This window comes from Adiantum capillus-veneris, chromosome 16, assembly GCF_014529385.1.
Source record: "Adiantum capillus-veneris isolate H3 chromosome 16, ASM1452938v2, whole genome shotgun sequence".
Taxonomy (NCBI): domain Eukaryota; kingdom Viridiplantae; phylum Streptophyta; class Polypodiopsida; order Polypodiales; family Pteridaceae; genus Adiantum; species Adiantum capillus-veneris.
Genome location: NC_140946.1, coordinates 87515549 through 87539185, shown reverse-complemented (window position 1 = coordinate 87539185; position 23637 = coordinate 87515549). Strand labels below are relative to the sequence as shown.

General features: G+C 43.1%; 1 protein-coding gene across 2 annotated transcripts in view; it reads right to left on the bottom strand.

Annotated features, from left to right (window-relative positions):
• The window catches only part of LOC147439402 (uncharacterized), a 69098-nt gene that overhangs the window by 12104 nt on the left and 33357 nt on the right, over positions 1–23637 (bottom strand). For both annotated transcript variants that reach the window (XR_015184594.1, XM_086485253.1), the window contains exons 7-8: positions 21808–21921; positions 21644–21712 (exon numbers count right to left, since the gene is read on the bottom strand). Coding sequence is in view for 1 of the 2 variants with exons in the window: in XM_086485253.1 (XP_086341379.1) it covers positions 21644–21712; positions 21808–21921 (183 nt within the window). In the remaining variant the exon portion in view is untranslated. The remainder of the gene's footprint in view (positions 1–21643; positions 21713–21807; positions 21922–23637) is intronic.

Genomic DNA, 23637 nt, shown 5'->3' with positions numbered 1-23637 from the left:
TCAAAAGAGGGAATAAACGCTGTGGTTCCTACAAGCTGCCCCGCACAAACTCGGCTGAATTTCCACTGTTCCAGCCCGATTTCGGCAGCATAACTGTACTAGAACCTTTCACGGTCAGTATTCCCACGCATTGACTGACTTTCCCGACGCATACGGGCACTTTGCAAAACCTGGCGAGAATCTGCAGCACGCTGAATTCTCTGTTTTCAGCCCTGAAAATACGCCAGATCGCCTGTACAGCGGTCCCCTTGCGTCCCCGAACCTCCTGGGGGTATTAGGGTCCGTTTAGGGCCAAAACCCTAAACCTGCAAAAATACACAGCAGGCTGTAATTCACTGTTTCGGGCTCCGTTTCGCGTGCCGGTCGCATCCCTAGCAAGTCCTCGAGCTCCCGCACCTGTAGGGCTACTTGCCCTTTGAATCGGACGAGATTTCTGGCGTGAAACCTCTCCGAATTCACCTGTACCTGCGGGGGGATTAGCCGCTAGCTAATCCAGTACCTGTGCAAGAGGCTCTTGCCTCGGCAATCGCGCATGAACCCACACAATTGTACATTGGTCAAATGAAGAGCCCACTAGAGGGGCATAACATACTGCCAAAGGGGAGAGAGAGGGCAGTGCGTAGCGTGCAGGGCATCACTCCTGGCACCGCACTGTGCATAAGAGGGAAAGCAAGCACTCCATAGCTCTTAACCTGTGACAAAAACTGAAAATGAGGCTCTCCCCCTCCTAAATTCAGCGCCACTTCTTGTTGCATGAGGCAAGTGCACCAGAATGTGCCACTTGGCACATTTACAAGCATTTTCCCGTTTCGGGGTTGCCGCCTAAAAATCTCCCAACCGGTTGCCCAGTTGACTTCACGGCAGAGTAAGAAAATGTTCCCCTTGTCATTCCGGAGGTAATGACGTCAACACATTTTCAGGTCCCAAAATAGCAGTTCCCTAAATTTTAGGAGATGCTGCCATTGTATCTTTCTAGGTCATCCGACCCTCTTTGTACACTGCGGCCACATCCAGAACTGAAATGTAGCCTCTGTAGCAAAGGATTCCACTTTGGCTAGTCAATGACCCCACTTGGCTAACCATAGTCCTTGTCCAACCTTAGTGCTCTCTTGCCCTCAGGCCTGGACTCCCTCTGGACAGTTCCACACTAGCTATGCAATGCAGGGCAGTTAGATTTTCCGAGGGGTGTTTCCAAAAAGTGAAAGTAAATAGATAATAAGAAAGAAATCAACAAAAAGGATAGATAGTAGTCACATGCTGGTGACATACCCCCTCTTGAAATCTCAAACGTCCTCGTTTGCATCTATGTCGTACAAGCTCCTAGTCAACATTGATGTATTCAACACCTGTCGACACATGTACGACACATACATGCTCATTGTCAACCCTGGTGTATTCAACACCTCGTCGACTCATGTATTGCCTGCGTGTGAACCCTGTCCCAATGACATAGTGGTAGCTTCACACTCTGCCATTGAATTGAGTCACTAACTTTCCAATGACAAACTGGTAGCTGCACATTTTGCCACTGTCTTATAGTACACGTTGGATCCCGTAACACTTTCGAGCATACCCAAACCGACAGTTTAAGAATGCAGTTACACATGTACTCTTCAATAGAAGCAATCACTGTATCCTTGACAAACTGACAAGAAATACTCACTTCTATAGCACTAATCAAACTTTTGGACATTCCATAAGAGCAATTGCCAAACTGACAATCTGTACAGCTCTAACATTCATGTAACAGGTATTTGATTTGAGCTCACTTTAAATACCTTGTACATCATTTGTTTCAGAAGCCATTGTCACACTGACAATCCATTTAGCTTTGAAACTCAAGGGGTCAAGGTAGGTTGCAAATCGAAGGCTTCCAGGTAAAGTGATAACACAGTTGGTGACTCTGCAAGTTCACCTTCTTCCATCCACTTAGCATCCATTGGTGGATAGTTTCTGAACTTTACCAAGTAACGCCTAGCAACCTTGCCTTTCACTTTCCTTTCTTTGTGTCCCAAAATCTGTTCAGGGACCAAGATCTCGTCAAGTTCCTCGACTTCCGGCTGATCTTCAGCTGGAATAGCTTCTGGCACATCACCCACATAGGGTCTGAGAAGACTCACATGAAACGCATTGTGAATCTTCCAACTGTCAGGCAATTTCAGCCTATATGCAACATCACTGATTATGTCGCACACTTGAAAAGGCCCATAGTAACGCATGCTGAGCTTTGGAAACAGTCTTTCCTTGCCCTTCATCTTCTTTAACCTTGCCTTTTCAAACCGTAGAAGCACCCAATCACCAAGTGAATATACCACTTCACGACGGTGACGATCAGCTGCTTTCTTTTGCTTTGCCTGAGTCCTTTCTAAGGCCACTTTGACCTTCTTGTACATTTCATCCATGTCTTGAACATACTTATCTGCTTCAAATATCTTGTCCTTTGTATGCAGTATGGGAGGAACTTTCTTGCCACCTTCAACTATCTCAAAAGGTGCCTTGCCAGTTGATGAATGCACTGTATTATTGTATGCATACTCCACCAATGGCAAATACTGCTCCCACTTTCCTTTATGTTCTGACACATAGCACTTCAGCAGATCTAGGACAGTAGAATTTGCCTCTTCTGACTGCCCATCTGTTTGAGGATGAAATGACGAAGAGAATTTGAGCGTGGTACCCATATTCTCAAACAAGCCTTTCCAGAACAAACTAGTCATGCGTGGATCACGGTCGCTAACAATCGACTGTGGCATGCCATGATACTTGAAAATATTGCTCATAAACAAGCGTGCCATCTGATCTGGCTTTATCTTCTTCCTGACAGGAATAAAATGAGCCTGTTTGCTGAATCTGCAAATAATGGTCCAAATACCATCATTTCCTGTCTGCGTTCTTGGAAGATCAAAGATAAAATCCATAGCAATACTTTCCCATGGTTTATCTGGAATAGGTAGTGGTTGCAATAACCCTGGTGCCTTTTGCCTGTCAAACTTGACCTTTTGGCATATTAGGCATTCTCGCACAAAGGCATCCACATCCCTTCTCAATGTAGGCCAATAGAAGAATGTCTCTACCGCTTTAACTGTAGCATCGATACCACGATGCCCTGCATACGGTGGGACATGACTCTCTTCCATAACTTTGCGTCGCAATGGCTTTGTGACACACAATCTGCCATGCATCATCATGAACCCGTCTTTAAGAAGATAGTGTTCATGACGTTGTCCATCCATTAGTTGCTCGAAGACCCTTGCAAAATCTTCATCATTTGCATACTGTTCTCTCATATCATCAAGTTCATGATGATAAGGAATCGACACAGCTGAAATTTGTGGCTTCCTTGACAAGGCATCGGCCACAACGTTCTTCTTGCCTTCCACATGCACAATCTGAAAATGGAACATGGACAAGATATTTGCCCATCGCATATGCTTCTCAGATAACTTTGTTTGTGTCAAGAAGTATCGCAAGGTCTGATGGTCCGTTTGGACAACGAAATCTGCACCTAGCAGGTAGTGTTTCCAACTTAAGAGCGCATGAATCACAGCCAGTAACTCTTTCTCATAGACCTGCATGGTCATCTCTGGCCCTTGCAAAATTCTGCTCTCATAGGCTACTACCCTGCCATCTTGCATTAGCACTGCACCAATGCTACTACCGCAGGCATCACACTGGACCACAAATGACTTCCTAAGATCCGGCAACACAATGACTGGATCTGAAGTCATCTTTTCCTTTAAGAGATTAAAAGCTGAAATCTCTTTCTGTGTCCATCTGAAGGTGACTGCCTTCTTTTGAAGAGCATGTAAAGGTGAAGCAATCTCAGCGAAATTTCGGATAAACCTTCTGTAATAGGAGCATAGTCCCAAAAAGCTTCGGACATCATGCACCGTCTTCAAATTTGGCCATGACTTGATCGCTTCGACTTTTGCAGGATCCATTCTGACACCATCCTTTGAGACAATGTGTCCCAGAAAGTGAATCTCTTCCAGAAAAAACTCACTTTTCTTTGCATTGATGAGCAACCTATGACTGCGTAGCTCTTTGAACACAATGGCCAAGTGATGCCTATGCTCCTCTTCATTCTTTGAGTAGACTATCATGTCATCAAAGAACGTACCAACAAACTGCTGGTGTGGACGGAAAATTCTGTCCATCATCCTATTAAACGTAGCAGGAGCATTTGTGAGACCAAAGGGCATCACTAAAAATTCGTAAAGGCCAAACGTTGTTCTAAAAGCAGTCTTGTGCACATCCTCTGATCTAATGCGGATCTGATGATACCCACTCTTTAGATCTATCCTGCTAAACATAGCTGCTCCTTCTAATTTGTCCATAATATCATCAATTCTAGGTATAGGGAACCTATTCTTGATGGTATTCTTGTTCAGTGCACAGTAGTCGATGCACATACGCCATGAGCCATCTTTTTTCTGCACCAACAATACTGGAGAACAGAATGGAGATGAACTGGGCTGAATCAGCCCTTTTTCTAACAGCTCCTGTACTTGGCCCATTATCTCTTTCTGCTGAGCCGCACTAACCCTGTACGGAGGCTTATTTGGTGGGCTACAGCCTGGCACCAAATCTATCGCATGGTCCTCGGGTCTCTCTGGCGGTAATTGAGACGGTAATGAATCGGAAAAACAGTCACTATACTGTTGTAAAAACATTGACCTTTCTTTATCTAGCACAGATAAATTTGATTCATCACAATCTGACACTTCACGTGCAAAAACCAAGTACGCAGAAAGATGCTTTTTCATTACAGAAGTAATAGCAGAAGCTGATACAGTAGGAATAGACTCCCCTTTAAGCTTTACATCCAGAATGTGAGTCTTTCCCCTGCTCTGTACAGTGATCTTTTTGTTGTAGGCATCCATGATTCCCTGTACACGAAATAACCAAGGAATACCTAACAACACATCACATCCGTCCAGTGGCATGATGTAAAATTCTTCAGCATCTACATAGGACTGGATATGTAGACGCAACTTTCCAATGATGGGTGTCACAGCCTCTGTATGGCCAGGACATGCCAAACCTGCCTCTGCTGTATACCCCATCTCTTCAGGTCTGATTCCCAACTTTGAAGCCAATTCTGGGGAAATAAAGTTGGCTTTGGCACCTGGATCAAAGAAGATAAGCACTGTTTGATCCCTAACCTTTCCCCATGCTCTGCAAAGCTCACTTGCATCTGAATTTGGCTTGTCGCCCACCATATCTGGCACTAGACCAGCCATGGGCTTCTTTCCTTTCTTGTCTTCCTTGTCTTCAGAATCAGCTGGCCTTTTCTTTGTAGGACAGTTGTAAGCAATGTGGCCAGGCTGCTCACATATAAAGCATTTGTTCTCTGTCCTCAGGACCTTCTTTTGCTCTTCTGACTTGCGAGGAAAACGTCTTTTCCATTTCTTTGCTGGTCCTTTTTCTGATTCAGCCGTAGCTTTGTCTTTCCCTGCGTTGGCCGACTCCTGAGTCCCTTTAGGAGCCTCATTGGGAACGTGCTTCTTGGCTGAATTTTTCTTGCCTGATCCTGCCTTGACGCCAGTGTTAAATTCACAATCTTCTCCCTTGAGCAAACCATTGCCAGTGTTTGCTACCTCGATGAGCTGCGTCAAAGTAGTGACTTTGGTCTTTGTGCAGTATTTTCTCAATCCTTTGGGTAGGCCACAACAGTATTTTTCAATCTGTTCTGTCAATGGCACAAACCTATAGGAAGTTACTGGAAGTAGAGCTTTCCAAAACTTCCGATTGTAATCATCCAGATTTCTGCAAGTGGCAGCATTAAGCTGGTGCCATTCTGTCATGACATCTGCTTCGAAATCATCAGATAACCATGCTGCTGCAAAAATCTGCTTGAAGTAAATCCATGTGGACGGAGCTTGCCCTTGAAGCAATAAAGTTGTCCACCATTGTCCCGCATTCCCTGTCAAGAAAGTGGCTGCCTTGCGGACCTTTGAAGCCTCTGTAAAGTTTCCCCCTTTGCCACCTTCTTTGTACGGAGTTGGCCTCTCCAGCGGCGTTAAATTGTCATATGGAAGTGACTGAAACATGGGAACACTATTAGGGTTCATCTGTGTTCCTTGGCCGCTATTAACTTGACCTGGAAATGCCATATTTGGCTGCTGATTTGTAATTCCAGCCATACCAAAATTTGCTTGTGGCATCCCGAATTGTCCCTGAGTGCTTTGAAACCCTGGTTGCATACCCATGACACTGTACATGGGGTTAGGCATCATCGTTTGAGCACCCCCAAACACTGTTCCTGGCGTATAAAACTGATTTCCAGGTGCATGACCAGCCATGCTCTGGAATACGGATCCACCTCCAAAATAGCCAGGGTGTACTGAAGGTGGTGGGAAGACCTGTTGCATAGCCTGTAGGTTGCTTCCCTGCCCATTAGAACCAGCTATAGGCGGTTGAAAGGTGGCGGGCTGAATTGGTACAGCTTGAAAGACTGGCATCTCAGCCACCTGTTCTTGCACCTTAGGCATACGTTGTGGAGACTGCATGTTCTCCGTCAAGTGTACAGGTGTTTCCATTGACTGTGCGGTATGAATCACCTGTGTTCGAGCCTTAACAGGCTTTTGAATATGATCCAGTGACCCAACTTGCTGAGACGGAACCGAAGGTTGCAGAAAGGCTAAAAACCTCGGATTCTGCATTACTTGTGTGAACATAGCCACAGCAGTAGCCAACTGGGTCCTGAATATATCATCATCAGTCTGTGGTGGTCTTGAGGACTCACCCACTTCATGTGTCTGTTGACCCTGTGAAGAGGAAACCTCTTCAGTCACATCATCTGGTCTGTCAGCCATAATTGCAATTCCCTGTGTCTGGTCTATGATCCCCTGTGTCTTCAAGTCCAAAACTGACCAAGGCTCACTTCTATGGAAAAAAGTGATTTAATCCCGTCGATGGAACCATGAAACCGGCCTGTTCAATCCAAAAAGGGCGGTAGACTTTACTTTAAACCTTGATTTAGCTTTCACCCATTATTAGTCGTCTATTTTACCTGTACTTTCAAGACACAACAAAGGGGAGAGGGATACAGGCTGCTAGATTGCACCTGTATGAGTAGACAGACACCAGATTGGCCCCTAACTTAGGCGCCCCTTTCGGTATTTCTTTATTGTTCAAAAGAGGGAATAAACGCTGTGGTTCCTACAAGCTGCCCCACACAAACTCGGCTGAATTTCCACTGTTCCAGCCCGATTTCGGCAGCATAACTGTACTAGAACCTTTCACGGTCAGTATTCCCACGCATTGACTGACTTTCCCGACGCATACGGGCACTTTGCAAAACCTGGCGAGAATCTGCAGCACGCTGAATTCTCTGTTTTCAGCCCTGAAAATACGCCAGATCGCCTGTACAGCGGTCCCCTTGCGTCCCCGAACCTCCTGGGGGTATTAGGGTCCGTTTAGGGCCAAAACCCTAAACCTGCAAAAATACACAGCAGGCTGTAATTCACTGTTTCGGGCTCCGTTTCGCGTGCCGGTCGCATCCCTAGCAAGTCCTCGAGCTCCCGCACCTGTAGGGCTACTTGCCCTTTGAATCGGACGAGATTTCTGGCGTGAAACCTCTCCGAATTCACCTGTACCTGCGGGGGGATTAGCCGCTAGCTAATCCAGTACCTGTGCAAGAGGCTCTTGCCTCGGCAATCGCGCATGAACCCACACAATTGTACATTGGTCAAATGAAGAGCCCACTAGAGGGGCATAACATACTGCCAAAGGGGAGAGAGAGGGCAGTGCGTAGCGTGCAGGGCATCACTCCTGGCACCGCACTGTGCATAAGAGGGAAAGCAAGCACTCCATAGCTCTTAACCTGTGACAAAAACTGAAAATGAGGCTCTCTCCCCTCCTAAATTCAGCGCCACTTCTTGTTGCATGAGGCAAGTGCACCAGAATGTGCCACTTGGCACATTTACAAGCATTTTCCCGTTTCGGGGTTGCCGCCTAAAAATCTCCCAACCGGTTGCCCAGTTGACTTCACGGCAGAGTAAGAAAATGTTCCCCTTGTCATTCCGGAGGTAATGACGTCAACACATTTTCAGGTCCCAAAATAGCAGTTCCCTAAATTTTAGGAGATGCTGCCATTGTATCTTTCTAGGTCATCCGACCCTCTTTGTACACTGCGGCCACATCCAGAACTGAAATGTAGCCTCTATAGCAAAGGATTCCACTTTGGCTAGTCAATGACCCCACTTGGCTAACCATAGTCCTTGTCCAACCTTAGTGCTCTCTTGCCCTCAGGCCTGGACTCCCTCTGGACAGTTCCACACTAGCTATGCAATGCAGGGCAGTTAGATTTTCCGAGGGGTGTTTCCAAAAAGTGAAAGTAAATAGATAATAAGAAAGAAATCAACAAAAAGGATAGATAGTAGTCACATGCTGGTGACATGCATGCATCTTTTTTAGCAATTCATTGGTTAGTGGCAAATTGTACTTCTTTAAATGGCATCCACTAATCCAATTAGCCATTGGTTCACCATCTAGAGTGGACAACTTAACTGCTCGACTTGGAGATACATCTTCAATGATAAACGGTCCGTTTCTCTTTTTGTTAAACTTGGAAATTTGTTGCTCAAGGGAATAAACTAAAACTAGGTCCCCTTTTTTGAAGATTTTTGTAACTAGATAGGAATCAAAAACTGTTTTTGTTTCCGCTTTTGTGCATAGATGTGAGTTACAACTGTTAGCTTTTGCTCATCAAGCTTTTCTAGATCTTGAAGCCTCTGTGACAATTCATGTCCAGTCTACTCGAGATCCTTAGCTACCCTTAGTGTCGGCAATAGAAATTCTATCGGCAGTATGGCATCAAGACCATAAACAAGGTTAAAGGGTGTATCATTTAAAGTTGTTTTGAATGAAACTCGATAAGCCCATAGAGCAGCATGGAGATTCATTTCCCAATCTGTCCGTCCTGAACTACCCACTTTAGTCAATACCTAACTAAGAATTTTATTCGTATGCTCAACTTGTCCATTTGCTTGTGGGTGATAGGGAACTGATTTGTTATGGATGACCATAAATTCATTAAGCAGATACTCAATTATCCCATTGAAGAACTGAGTTCCCTTATCACTGACAATTTCTATTAGCAGTCCATATCTTGTGAATATATTCTCATATAAGAATGCGGTTGTGGTTCTAGCATCATTCTTTTGGGTTGCTTTAGTTTCGGCTCACTTGGTCAAATAGTCCGTAGTTACAATGATATATTAAGCTTAGATTCTATACGTAGGTGGTTGTATTGGCCCAACAAAGTCTATATCCCGTTTTGCAAAAGCTCTAGCCCCCATCATTGGTCTTAAGAGCATGCTATTTACACGGGTTGGCATTTTTGCTCGTTGACATGCATCACACCTTCGAACATATTCTTTGGCATCTGCAAAAAGTATTGGCCACCATATGTCTGCCATTAAGATTGCTCTTGCGGTGGTCTCACTCGAAAAGTGGCCTCCAGCTTGTTCTTTAATGGGAATATATTCCTCTTCATTTGCACAAAGACGCAAATGTTGATCTTTACCGTTCCGATACAATTGGTTTCCAATAAGAGCATAGTCTCTTGCTTCAGTTTCAATTGCTCTTTGACGGGACGTTTACTCATATGCTCAAGAAATATTCGGTTTGATAAGTAAGTAAGTAGATAGTTACTCCACTTAGAAACAAGTGACATTTTGAACAATGTTACATGAGGTATGGATGCTTGTTTCTGACATTGAGGACATTGCTTTACAAATGAGTGAACATCCCTCCTCATAGTTGGCCAAAATACTTTAAGTCTCAAGATCGGTTGCATAGTTTGGTCTTCCGCAAAGTGAAGTCCTACTACGGTAATAAGTGCTTGACTTAGGTATTGGGTTTTCTCCTCCGGATTAATGCACAACAGCAATATTCCATCTCGATTTCTTTTGTACAACCTTCCAACTAGTAATTGATACATAGCCGATTCCTCAATTACTCCAATTGTAATAGAAAGTGATATTTGCAAATCCACTTGAGCTATCGTCATCAATGATACTATATTTTCCGACCATCGAGGTATCATTTCAACGGAGAACAAATATGCATCTGATAGACCATCGTCTACTCCCTTAGGTGATTCTCTTGAAACAATCCTTGACAAATGATCTGCTCTTTGATGAGTGGTACCCTTTTTCAGAACTACAGCGAAATCAAATTCCAAAAGAATGATGAACCATCTCACTATTCTTCATGTGTTGCACGGCTTGTTGACCAAGTACAATAAAGCTTGGTGGTCCACAGAACACAAATTTGTTAGCTAATAGGTAATATCTATATACTTTTTCACGACATAGATCATCCCTAATCCTTCCCTTTCAATGGTTGTATACTTTTTTTTTGCCATATTCAACTGTCGGCTAGCATAAGAAATAAGAAACTCAAATTTTCCGTCTCCTGGTTGAGCTAGTATACACCCAATGACAAAATTGAAAGCATCTACATGTATGTGGAATATCTTATTCCAATCTGGTGCTTTCAATATTGGAGCTGAAGTGAGAGTTTGCTTAAGCTTCATGAAGGATTCTTCACACTCATCAGTCCATTCAAAGTGTGTAATCAAGCTATAAATGGGTTTTGCAATTATAGCGTACATGTAAATGAACCGTCTATAATATCCACAATGTCCCATGAAGACTTGAATCCCTTTGACTGTTGTCGATCTAAGCAAATCAACAATAATATGAATTTTATCCATATCAGTAGCTATGCCATTTTTAGACACTATGTGTCGAAGAAGTTTTCCTTGTCTACCGATAAATTTACACTTTTCAAGATTTAAGCAAATCCTATAAAGTCTACATTTTTCGAATATCTTTTTGGGTGTTCAAACTGATCAGCCCGGATTGATGAATGTACACATAGATCATCCATATATACTTCCAAGAAATTTCGAAGAAATTCTTTAAAAGCGTGGCTCATCAATCTTTGAAAAGTGGTAGCAGCATTCGCTATCTCAAAAAGCATAACCCGATAGGCAAAAATACCCCATTCACTTGCAAAGACAGTTTTATGCTGATCTTTGGGATCAACCAAAAGTTAATTGTATTCCGAAAAGCCATCTAAAAAGTTGTAAACTTCTTTTTTTGCAACTCGTTCTAAAACATGTTCAATGATTGGTAGAGGAAAGTTGTCTCTAATCGTAGTGACATTCACTTTCTTGAGATTGACGCAAATCCGTAATTTTCTATTTTTCTTGGATACTACCACATTTGGAGATAACCAATCTGTGTGTTCAATTTCATAAATGAATTCGGTATCTTTGAGCTTTTCTATCTCTTTTTTAATCTTCCTGGCAAATGTCTCGTTATAAGTGTATACATAGTCTTTGTCTACTTGGTTTTGTATCATCTCTCATAGGTATAGTATGTTGATACATTTCTGAATCAATATCCTTGAGATCCTTATAAGACCAAGCAAAGATATCTCGATATTCTTTCAATAAGCTTAACATTATGAATAGATTTAAGTAGAAAATCCACAATTTCTCACTAATTTTTGACTAATCCGCTACCAATTCAAGTGCTTTACATGTGTATGCTTAATTAAAGGTTTAGTTATCACTTTTTGATATAAAATTCTAAAAATTGACTAAAATTGAGTGATTTTTTAGTGTATAATAAGAGAATTTTCTCTAATTAAACTCTCTAATCACATGTGCTTTTTGTGCTACACATAGCTAAATCGTTGATTAGAGTTGTGATTATTATCCTTATCTGTTTAATTTTATTGAAAATGATGCTACACATGAGATTTCGTGCTCAATTGATTGTAGGTGAAATATCGTTAAGCGGTTACTAATACACATATCGTCAATTGGAGTTGGGGCGTCGCTCATGAAATTGTGAGTGCATTAATCCACTCAATTTCTGATTTGATTTGCAAGTTGATTAAAATTTAATTACACATATTAGTGCAAATTTAAGTGCAATTAGTATGTCTATGTGTAAACAAAATGCGCACTTTCGAGTGCTAATTATAGTTTAATTGGTGCCAATTAAAATTGTAAAAAACAATGAATTGTTTGATAATGTTATGACAATGATAGTTCATATTTTTTTATTGTTAAAATTGCGTCGTTATGTCGTCGAAATTGCGATAAAAATTGTGTGCACTAATCATTAGATTTGTGCTTAATTTTGCTAGTTTTTACACACATAATTGAACTAATAATTGGTTGCAAATTGATGTGTAATTGATTGCATTGCAAAGTCCAAAGCATAATAATCAAACATATGAGCAAAAATTTACCAAAGTGCATCATTAAGTTTATTAATTTTTTAATCAAAATTAGATAAAAAGAGACAAAAAACGATCAATTTTACATCGATTTGATTGTCAAATACATTGGAAATTGATTGGAATTGTAATTTTGATATTCCAAGTGCTGTAAATCAAGCAGAACAAGCTACATATTTATCAAAAAGAATTTGACTAATTTTTTATAATTATTTGCTTGATTTCCAGCACTTAAACATCAAGATTACAATTCCAATCAATTTCCAATGCATTTAACAATCAATCAATGTAAAATTGATCGCTTTTTGCTTTTTTGTCCAATTTTGATCCAAAAATTAACAAATTTAATGATACGATTAAACAAATTTTTACACAAACGCTTCATTATTGTGCTTTGCACTTTGCAATACAATCAATTACACATCAATTTGCAACCAATTACTAGTTCAATTATGTGTGCAAAAACTAGCAAAATTAAACATAAATCCGATAATTAGTGCACGCACACAATTTCTACCGTAATTTCGACGATTTAACGACGCAATTTTAACAATCAAAAAATCTGAACCATCATTGTCATAACATCATCAAACAAATCATTGTCTTTCACAATTCTAATTGGCACCAATTAAATCATAATTAGCACTCGAAAGTGCGCACTTTATTTACACATGAACATACTAACTTCACTTAAATTTGAACTAATCTTTTGTGTAATCAACTTGCAAATCAAATCAGCAATTGAGTGGATTAGCGCACTCACAATTTCATGAGCAACGCGTCGATTTTTAACTCCAATTGACGCCTACATACGTGTGTATACTAGCGATCACTTAACGACATTTTACCTACAATCAATTGAGCACGATCTTATGTGTAACATCATTTTCAATGAGATTAAACAAATAAAGATAATAATCACAACTCTAATCAATGATTTAACTATGTATAGCACATAAAGCACATGTGATTAGAGAGTAATTAGAGAACCTAATTAGAGAAAATTCATTAATTACACTCAAAAATCACTCAATTTGAGTCAAAAAATTTACAATTTCATATCAAAAGAGTGATGACTAAACCTCTACTTACGCATACACACATGTAAAGCACTTGAATTGGTATTGGATTAGTCAAAAATTAGTGAGAATTGAGGGTTTTCTATCTAAATCTACTCCTAAACACTCGATTATACTCAAAAATTCTCCTCTAGCTTAAGCTACCGTCTCCGACAACGACGCCAAATGTTCACTTCTCGTAGCATAGCTCCAAAGAATCAACAAAATTATCAATCCAAGGATGGTAGCGACCCCGCTAGGACATGGAAACATCACACATGGGTGATTGTGTGAAAGAAATAAGATAAAATTGAGTAGGGAAATCACATAAATTATCTACGATAGGAAGAAGAGAACTAATGAAGGAGATTAGTATATGCACACATGCTAACCCTTATGCTAATCAAGGTTGTTAATCGTTGCATTCTCTACTAATCCTCGTAGTCACATCCTAATCATAAGCTCACCCAAGCTCATGGAGTTATGCTTAGAGCAATCCATGCACAAATCCTTAATCTACACTCATCTAATCATGCAAATACTACTAGAATCAAACATACAATAGACAGTCAAGAATTAGGGAGCGATTAGTTCTTAATCTACACCATCAAGACACTAATACATAACTTAATGAAAAGCAAGAGAAAGACAAAAGAACTCATCTTCATTACATATATATAATCGGTCCGTGAAGAGAGTACATGCGGCTCCATGTTTCCACCTCCATAGCCTTCTCCTTCTCCTTCTCTACTCTAGGTTTCTCTCAAAATGATATCTTCTCTTTCACATGAGCTACATTCACTTATATACCTATGGTTTTCAAGGTTATGGCCGGCCGCCCAAAGTACATAAAGTGAATAAACAGATACAACTTGAAACTCAATGTGAGCCCATGAATATATACATAGCAAATGAAAAAATAATGTCCATGAGAAGATGAAAATGGTTGCTGACGTTGGATGCATCCAACATTAGAGAGAGAGAGAGAGAATGAAATGAAATGTTATATTAAACGTCTTCAAAAGACCAAAATGACCTACGAGACTAAACCGATACAACCATGATAGATCTAATACAATGTCGGGACACAAAATAAAAATGAAGTAAAGTGAAAAACTAAAATCATCATCATCATCAATGCCCAAGGATGCCGGCATCGGGCATTGTCCGAGAAAGTATTGCATCGGTCGTTGAAGAGTCGTCGTCAATGTCCTCTGTAAATAGCCGTATTGGACGTCTTCCATGTCATGCTGGGATAGTCCCGATCCTCTGAAGGAGCCTCCGTCGATGTCGTGGTCGCCCTCGTAGACTTGGGCGTCTAGCTCTCCCCAACTCAATGGCTCTGTCAACACCTATACCTCTAGTATAGGTGGGATGGGATCCATGTCCCTGCTAACTGTGCTCCTCTATCACCATCCCTCTCAATGTAGTCAAAAACCTCATCCACATACATGCCAAATAGTATAGGAGATAGTTGGCAGCCCTGTTTCACCCGATAGTGGAGTGAACCAAAACAAAAATCCCCTCAAAAGTACATACATGCCCCTTCTATAGAGCAATGATCACCCAAATCAACTCTATGGGTACAACCATCTCTAGCAGTCTGCGCATCAATCTAGCTCTGGGCACTGTATCAAAGGCTTTGCCGAAATCCACAAAGCAACAATAGAGCCATCTCCCATGTGATCTCCCCTCCTCAATAATGGCTCTCAGTGTCAGAATATGATCAAGAGAAGAGAAACCTCTACTGAAACCCACTTGTTCTGCTATCCGTACACCCCTCTCTCTCTACCCATCTACTCAACTGCTGCTCAAGGATGGATACAAGCAACCGTGCCAATGTGTGTCCAATCATGATAGTACAGTTGTTCCCAGGCTCCATAGATTCCCCTGACTTAAAGATAGGTACGATAGTAGAAAAACTCCAAGTATCAGTAGGCCCTCGCACATGGCACGGTTGAACATCACTGCTAGAAGCTCTGCAAGCAGATATTTGGCATGTATAAAATGCTCTACTATTAGGCCATCGTGATCATATGGTCTCTGGTCCTCATCTTGTCAATGGCTTTCTTTACCATCTCGCCCGGGTGAAGAAAGCGCATATGGACATGGCTCTGGAGGATCTGGAAGAGGTGGCTGCCCCAAGACTGTGTAGAGAGATGATACATACTAACCCCATACCTCCGTAGAAGTGATGCATGGTGGGGCAGAATGCCCATGGAAGAGTCGCCATGCCTCGCCTAAATCCTGGCTAAAACACAACTGGTATAAATCCTGCTCTAGTCGAGCTAGAAACGCTCTCTTCTTCTGTCCTACCAAGTGTCGAGAAGCAATCCGTGACTGCCTGTGAGTAATGACTCCTAGAAGTACCTCCTCTGAAGTCGGGCTCCCGTCTCTCTACACTCCTCATCATACCAGCTATTTTGGGGTATGCTCCCAAAACGTCGCTGCCCAGGCTCTTTGTGTGGGTATGCCTCTACTACTACATCCTAGAGTCTCTCTGTCAATATATAAGTGAGCTCCTCTAGAGGTCTCCTAGAACCTCTGTGCATAAACGTTTGAGGTATGCATAGATGTCTATGCCAGTCGAATTGTGCTGAATTGGAATGAGACAGTAAATGTGAGGAGGGCATCATCTATTGCTACCCCGATAGGCTAGGACCCGCGACTGTAAAGTCCTAAATAGAGGGTATAAAACTAGGTTGAGGTAAAACATAATCCATTGTGCTAGCCCCATGTCTATGAGAAAAACAAGTGAACCCACTCAATGCATGAAATCTTTGGAGGCCATTCAAGATGGCCAGTCCATGTGCAATCCCCATATCTATCAGATATCCCCCATATCCAGTGTGCTCCTCATCCTACGAACACTGGCCAATACCATATCATTGGCATCCAATTCTCTCAACATTTCCTCTTAGGTATCGTAGAAAGCTGTCAGAGATTGGCCCATCCTAGCATTAAAGTCTCCTAGGAGAATGACATCTCCATCCTAGAGAACATGTCATCATCCAATATCATGTACGGTGACTGCCCCTTGGGCGATGCATAATGAGATGTGCTAGGGACAAAATAGCATATTGCAATGTAGAATGGCCACCCTCTCTCCACTCTCACTCTGACCCACATATAGCTGGCTTGCTCATCTCTTCCGAACAATACGAATGAGGGGCTGAAGCTCCTCTTTGAATGGGACTGCCACACTCTCGACCCACGTCCTCTATGCAAAGATCGCACATCCTGTCTACAAGTGGTCTCCTTATCACAAGGCTATGACAACCACTAACCTTAGTTATTGGTTTCCTTCCCTTGATTTTTCTTTAATTTTTGGGACAATCTTTTTAAAGTCACAAATGGTCTGACATTGTATGGCCAGTGTGAAACGGCCGACGATCGAGAGTTTCACCCACAACAGTAAAGGTTAGGTCGCCATGAGTTGGCCAGGCCAGTCGGCACTGAAATCCGAGCAGTAAAAGTATGTCTAGGCTCAGTTCAAAGTCATTTCGGACCACGCGACACTTTATAAAGTTGGTGGGTACTAGGAATTACTTCAAAGAGGCAAGCTCGACACTTGGCCGCTCAAGGTCGAATCTGTTAGATTTTTGTCATCACCAGATACTTCGCACCCTGTCTATAGGCTCCTCACTTTCACGTGCATTGGCCTTGGTTGTGGGTTGGGCCACCCGTACACCTGCTGCATAGAAATCTCAGGCGCATTTCGGGTTGTTTCAGCACATTGCCCACTTAGACCTGTTTTGGTCACTTCACATTCCCCCATTTACACTGGAGGGTCATTTATTAGGTAGGGCGATTTATTAGGCATTTGCCCAACCTACCCCTATTCTCCAATATATAGGAGTAGGGCGTCCTCTTTTCATTAGTCTCATCATTGTACATGATTCGCCATCTCGAGTATATTGGCTTGCCAGCCTTTCGCTATCTCATCCTCTCCCCTTCCGCTGCACACTTTGACATGGTATCAGAGCATGGTATCGGAGCACCAGGATGTAGATCTGCCATTGCCATCAACAAGGAGACCATTGTAGGGAGTTCCATCGCGAAAAAACCCTCGGCTGCTGGCTGCGTTTTTTTTTACCCTAGTGTTTTGGGCAGCTTGCCGCCGTTTTCAGCTTTTGCATTTCTCCTCCCCCCAGCATCTCCTCTCCTACACCCATCTGCTGGCGTTTTGCTTATGCCTCAGCATTTTTTGTTGGTCAGTGTTTCTTGCAAGCAGAGGGTTCTTCTCCACAGCGCCCATCCCTCAGACTTATCCTTTGCTAGCGTTTTTTGACCAAGCTGATCCTGCGTTTTTTTTTTTTTCTTCTGGCAGCTTTGCGTTTTTCAGCAGGAGGTCACAACACACCTTGCATTTTACAGCTTAGTACCATCAGCGATTGGTTCTCATTCTTTGTCGGAGCTTCACCATCCTTGGCACCACAAGTTATCCATTGCTGTCCACTACAGTCTTTTGACCTTTTGTTTTCAGATTTGTTCCTTGCTCAGCAACTCTTGCTTCATCTCCAGCCGGTGTCCATCGTCCTCGGCTACCTAAGGTTTCTTCATTGCTGCCCGGCACCGTCTGTTGGCTACATTACACTCAGATTTGGGCCTGCTTTCCCTGATTTTCAGCCGGGAGTTTGTGCCCCACCCGTCCTCGTGCCCCAACCTTCAGCACTTGGTGTCCCCCGACACTCTCGATGCTCTGTTTACAGCAGCATTCCACCCCCTTTGCTGCAATTTTCCGGCATGGACAGCACCTTCCCCTTTGCCTCGTCAGGTTCCCTTCAGTTACCCTTTCTGATTCACAGGTCTTTACCCCTACCCGCACACCGGTGTCGCGCTTACACGGCGTGTTTTCAGATCGCATTTCAGCTTTGCTCCTTCTCCGACACTGAGACGTGGACTCAGATATAGGTTCTGGCACAACGGACGGATCTCCTCGACATTGCAAATCTTCCCTCCTCGAGGTTCTCTTGCCCTCAGGAAGATGCAGGGGATTGGATTGGTACGGTACTTATGTGGATGTGGTTGTGATTTCCACTGCTACTTCTCCCTCAGTAACCCTCCCTCCCTCTCCCTCAACTGTTGTCTTCTATTTGGGATTGCCCTATCCACCTCCTTCATTGGTTCTCTGTATGATAGACCCATGCCTCTTGCCACGTCAGACACTTCTTTTGGACATGTACTCCTAGATATGAGTCTCCTCTGGCATTTGAATTTTGGATGCCTGCAGGGTCTCTTCCGGCACACTGCTCCCATGGTGGGTTTTTTGCCTTGCCTCTACTTGGTAGAGCCCCTTCCTTGTTTATGCTTGGTCATGTGGCTCCTCCACTTGCAGATTGGATATACCTATGCACTACTTACACAGTGAAGACCTCTTGGATGATTCTTGCTTTGCTTGTCTACTCCGAGGTTATGACTTCTACACACGATCATTCTACCCGATGCATCCTCTCAGACGTTCTTTACCTCACCACATTCCATTACCTTCCCAGGGGGGGATTTCTTCCTTGCACTTGCAGACTCTCTCTTGGATATTTTGTCCAGACCCCAGTGGTGGATGTGCTCAACAGGTTGACTTTGCCAGGATCTCTTCTGGCTCTCTTTTGTCTGATATTGTGTGTGTACCTTGGAACGACAGATCATATTGCAGCTTATATACCCTCAAGACGACTCTTTTCTACCGAATGATTGCAGATATTGTAGCCTCTACTCAGGGATAGCCACTCCTTGGATTGCTTCTCCCTCATCTTGTCTATTATGGAGGACAATGCCTTCCTACTGAGCCTCTTCTTCCATCCCGCTCTTCCTCCCCTCTTCTGCTCGAGCTTCTATGACTTGGACCTGGACCTGCTACCGGTTTTCCCACCTTGGCAGCTTCCTCTCCTTGTGGTCAAAGTGTTCCTCTTCAGTGCAAGTCCCCACATTTTCCATGCACGCTGCTACACTGGGTTTCCTCCATCTTAGTGGTGATCATCACCGATGGGCTATTGGACACTCATCTTAGGTCACTTCCTTATATATATACTCTTCAGCGCCTTCTTCCGTAGCTTGCCACTGCATCAGCTTCCTTGTGTGACTTGATCAGATTTGCCTTACCTTTGGTCATCGTCACATTGCTGCTATACGGATTGTCGTGTTGTTTGGCTGGCGTCATCATCCTCTTCTCCGGGATTCACATCTTCTCCAAATTTACCAGGCGTGTTGCATTTCTTCCTCGACAGCTTCTCCGCATCTATTGTTGAGGAGGGGTGTTAGATTTTTGTCATCACCAGATGCTTTGCACCCTGTCTACTGGCTCCTCACTTTCACGTGCACTAGCCCTTGTTGTGGGTTGGCCACCCGTACACCTGCTACACAGGGATCTCAAGCACATTTAGGGTTGCTTCAACACATTGCCCACTTAGACCTGTTTTGGTCACTTCACATTCCCCCGTTTATATTGAAGGGTCACTTATTAGGTAGGGTAATTTATTAGGCATTTGCCCGACCTACCCCTATTCTCCTATATATAGGACCAAGGGCGCCCTCTTTTCATTAGTCTCATCATTGTACATGATTCGCCATCTAGGTATATTGGCTTGCCAGACTCTCTCTCTCTCTCTCTCTCTCTCTCTCTCTCTCTCTCTCTCTCTCTCTCTCTCTCCTCTCTCTCTCTCTCTCTAGCTATCCCAGCTAGCTGTTTTAGCTGCTTAGTCCACACCCAACAGTCTAGGATTCCATAGTATTTTATTTTGTCTTTTTGTCATTCTGTCATTTTGTCATCTTGTTACTCTGACTTTGTATCAGATCCACCACATTGTAACTTTCTGGTCTCATAGGTCACTTTGGCCTTTGAAGACGTTAATATAACATTTCATCTCTCTCTCTCTCCTCTCTCTCTCTCTCTCTCTCTCTCTCTCTCTCCTCTCTCTCTCCTCTCTCTCTCTCTCTCTCTCTCTGTGTTGTGTGTGTGTGTGTGTGTGTGTGTGTGTGTGTGTGTGGTGTGTGTGTGTCTCATGGTGTTCCATTGTCTCCATTCTCTCCCCTTCCACTGCACACTCTGATAGAATCTACAAGGTATCTCTGCTAGGGACGTCCAATTTTGAGAGAGAAGCTGATTTTGGGGTTGCTTCTTCTAGGAATTCCTTGCTAGCTTCCACCGTAGGGAAACGTATAATCAGTGCTCTTTCCTTGGAACTTCCTTTCTCATCACTTCCCTTCTTTCCCACTCTCCAAGCACCTGTGTGTGTGGGTTCAAAAATGCCCATGCGTTTCAAGAGTTGTCACTTCTTCTACTTTTCCAGTGTTTTTGAGACTTGTAACACGCACATGAAGGGCTCTAGTCTTCCTCTTTTGCTCCTCCTCAATTGTCATTTTGATAATAGTGGATGTCGATGTGGCTTCATGCATCTTATCTTTTCCTTTCTTTGCGTCCTCGATCCACTTTCCAGCTTTATCAACCTTTTCTTGTGTTTTCAATAGATGCTGCTCCGCCCATGAAGAGGTTGTTCGTGCCTTCTGCTCTTCCTCTTCACGTAGAGTTTTTTCTTCTCCTTAATGCTTTCGAGCTCCTTTATCATTGAGGGTTAATTTTCCCTCCTTTCTAGGGGTACAAGCTGCAAGTTCTCCCTTAAGTGCTTCGATCAATGCCTCCTTTTCATTCATGCATTCTTTCATTTTTATTTCCGGGTTTCAAAAGCAGCAAGTGCATCTTCTAATCTTTTTTGCATCACACATTCCATTACATTCATAGCTTTTTTGTAGGTCTCCCCATTTGCATACATCTCTTTTTCAATGTCACCCCTCAAAAGGCTCAGCTCCGCCTTAATCATCACCTGTACCTTCTCATACATTAAGTCATCTTTCACTTTAGAAAGTTTCTCTTCTCTCACAGAACCTGGCGAAAGTGTGCTCTCTCGAATCCTCCGCCTAAATGTTGCTTTTGATTTAGGTGGAGTTTCATAACTATCGTCATCCCCGAAGTCAGCGTGTGAGGCACTTGCAGCCTTGTTGCCGCGTGCACCTGCCTCCCAGAGAGAGAGCTGCCCTCGTGCTGCCCTCAGAGAGAGAAAGAGCTGCCCTCACGCTGCCTTCACGCTGCAAAGGGCTGCCCTCGCGCTGCTTTTTGTTTACCTGCTATCGAAACCTTTTTTTTACCTGCTTGTGTTGCAACACCTGCTCACGTATCAATACAACACTGCCCATGTAGACCCTCACGAGTCACAACAGCACCCTCACTGCCTGCCCTATCCCGTAGCTCACCTCTGCCTGCTAGATTTCTGTTCGCGTAGATATCTTTCACAACAATTTCAACAGTGAGGAAAGAGAAGAAGTACCAATTGTGTAGGAAGCTTCTGTATAAACCCCACGGTATCAGTTAAAAGGCACTCATTCCCATTTGGTAGCTGAAAACAGAAAATATGATCAAATCCCTACTTCAATAGCAACCATAGAGCCTGTTAGACTTGTTGGGGTGGCAACCAATTTTAATAAGAATTACATCAATCCTTCTTGTAGTGGGATCAAGGGTGGCAAACAGGCGATCCTCAGCTAATACATCTGCACCACTGAGCCTGTTGAGAAGAGTGCTTTTCCCAGCATTTGTATAACCAACCTGCAATCAAATCACATAGTTGGAAAAAGGTTGCAGATTTTCAGAACATAAGCAGCAAGTGGTCTACACATATTTACTAAAAGATACAAGATTCCTGTCAGTCAAACGCCATAAACAAGCCGGAAGGGACATAAATGAAAGGTGAAATGAGCTTAATTTGACCCACATAAGTTTGAAATATCACCATCTAAAAAGCCTGTCCTAGTAAACCCGCGCATGATTTATTGAAGGTGTTTTAACCCATCTCACCTTATTCAAAAACCAATAAGAGCACCAATGTGTCAACTTTGAACAAGTATATGTGAGAAACGCAAAATTGATCAACTCTATCACCATGTGAAAGTGGGAATGCAGAAGTGGAAGGAGATGTGTGTGTGTGTGTGTGTGGTGTGTGTGTGTGTGTGTGTGTGTGTGTGTGTGTGTGCGCGCGCGCGCGCGCAAGCGCAAGCACGAGTGATACAGATTCTGCTCTGCGCGTAAGCTTCCCTGCGCGTCGTTAGCCTCAGCGCGCTGCCTTCAGCCCTGCACCCTCTACCTCTGCGCGTTGTCTGACTTTCGACCTGCCCCTGCTGTACCCTCTGCACGCTACTCAGTGGCGTGCGCAGGCCTCAGCTCGACCGCTATTCAGCGACCCTGCTCAGCTCTTTCTGCACAGTCGTCCGCTGCTCTGGTCTTCGTTTCGGCAAAGGTTATCAAGGCTGCGCTCGCTTGCAGATGTATGCCCTTTGTGGTTAACGTATATACTTCTAAGGTTTCTGTACATAGCTTAATGCAGACAAAAATCTAAGCACAGTATTTTGCAGTGTGTAGGGCAAACATAGTTGTTTTGCAAGAACATAATCAGCATAAGGTTACTGGTCAGTGTTCTTATTTTGCGGGTTACTGGATTGCGTATGCTGGCTTGCACGATTATTCGGGTTTATTGATGTTAATTCATCATGCACTTCAGCCCGTTCTAGTGCGTAACAATCCACGAGGCCGTTGGATGGTTGTGCAGTGCTTGTTGAATGGTCGGGTATATGCATTTGGAGGCATATATACATATACAACCTCGGGCCGCCTTATGGCGAGACATCTCTTCTCACCCATGGATTTCCAATGCATTTCTCTATGATAACTATAATAATACCCCTGATACAAATGATAGTACTACAGGCAATTCACATATGCTGCTTGCAGAAAGGCAAGAATGGAATCTTCTCTTTGCTTCTGCACATATGATTGATTTATGGCGGTATTGTATCCATGTGCTTCTGGATTTACCTTTTAGCATGCTGCTCACTCTTCTTATTGCGCAAGGTTGGATCGTTGGTATCTGCTTAATTCACAACAGTATGATGATTTTTGTATGTGATATGAGAATGGATTACACATTGCAGTTATCAACAGATCACTACCTTGTTTTGTTGACTTTGTACTTTGGGCATTCTCTTTGTGATGGGCCTCTTTCTCAAAAACGTCTGCTATATATTAACAATGCTTACCTCACTCATGAGGTCTTTCGAGACATGATTGCTGATATTATTCCCCCTTTGCTTGCTCACATGCATCTTGATCTTGATGCTGCTTGGTATCGCTTTGTCATGAGGATACAATGTGTTATTCACGACTGTGGCACGCATTACATACATTGCACTCAAGGGGATGTGGATGTTGCGAAACAGGTTTGTCAACGACTGTAAGTATTAGCTGATTCGCGGCCTTTGTCTGACTTTG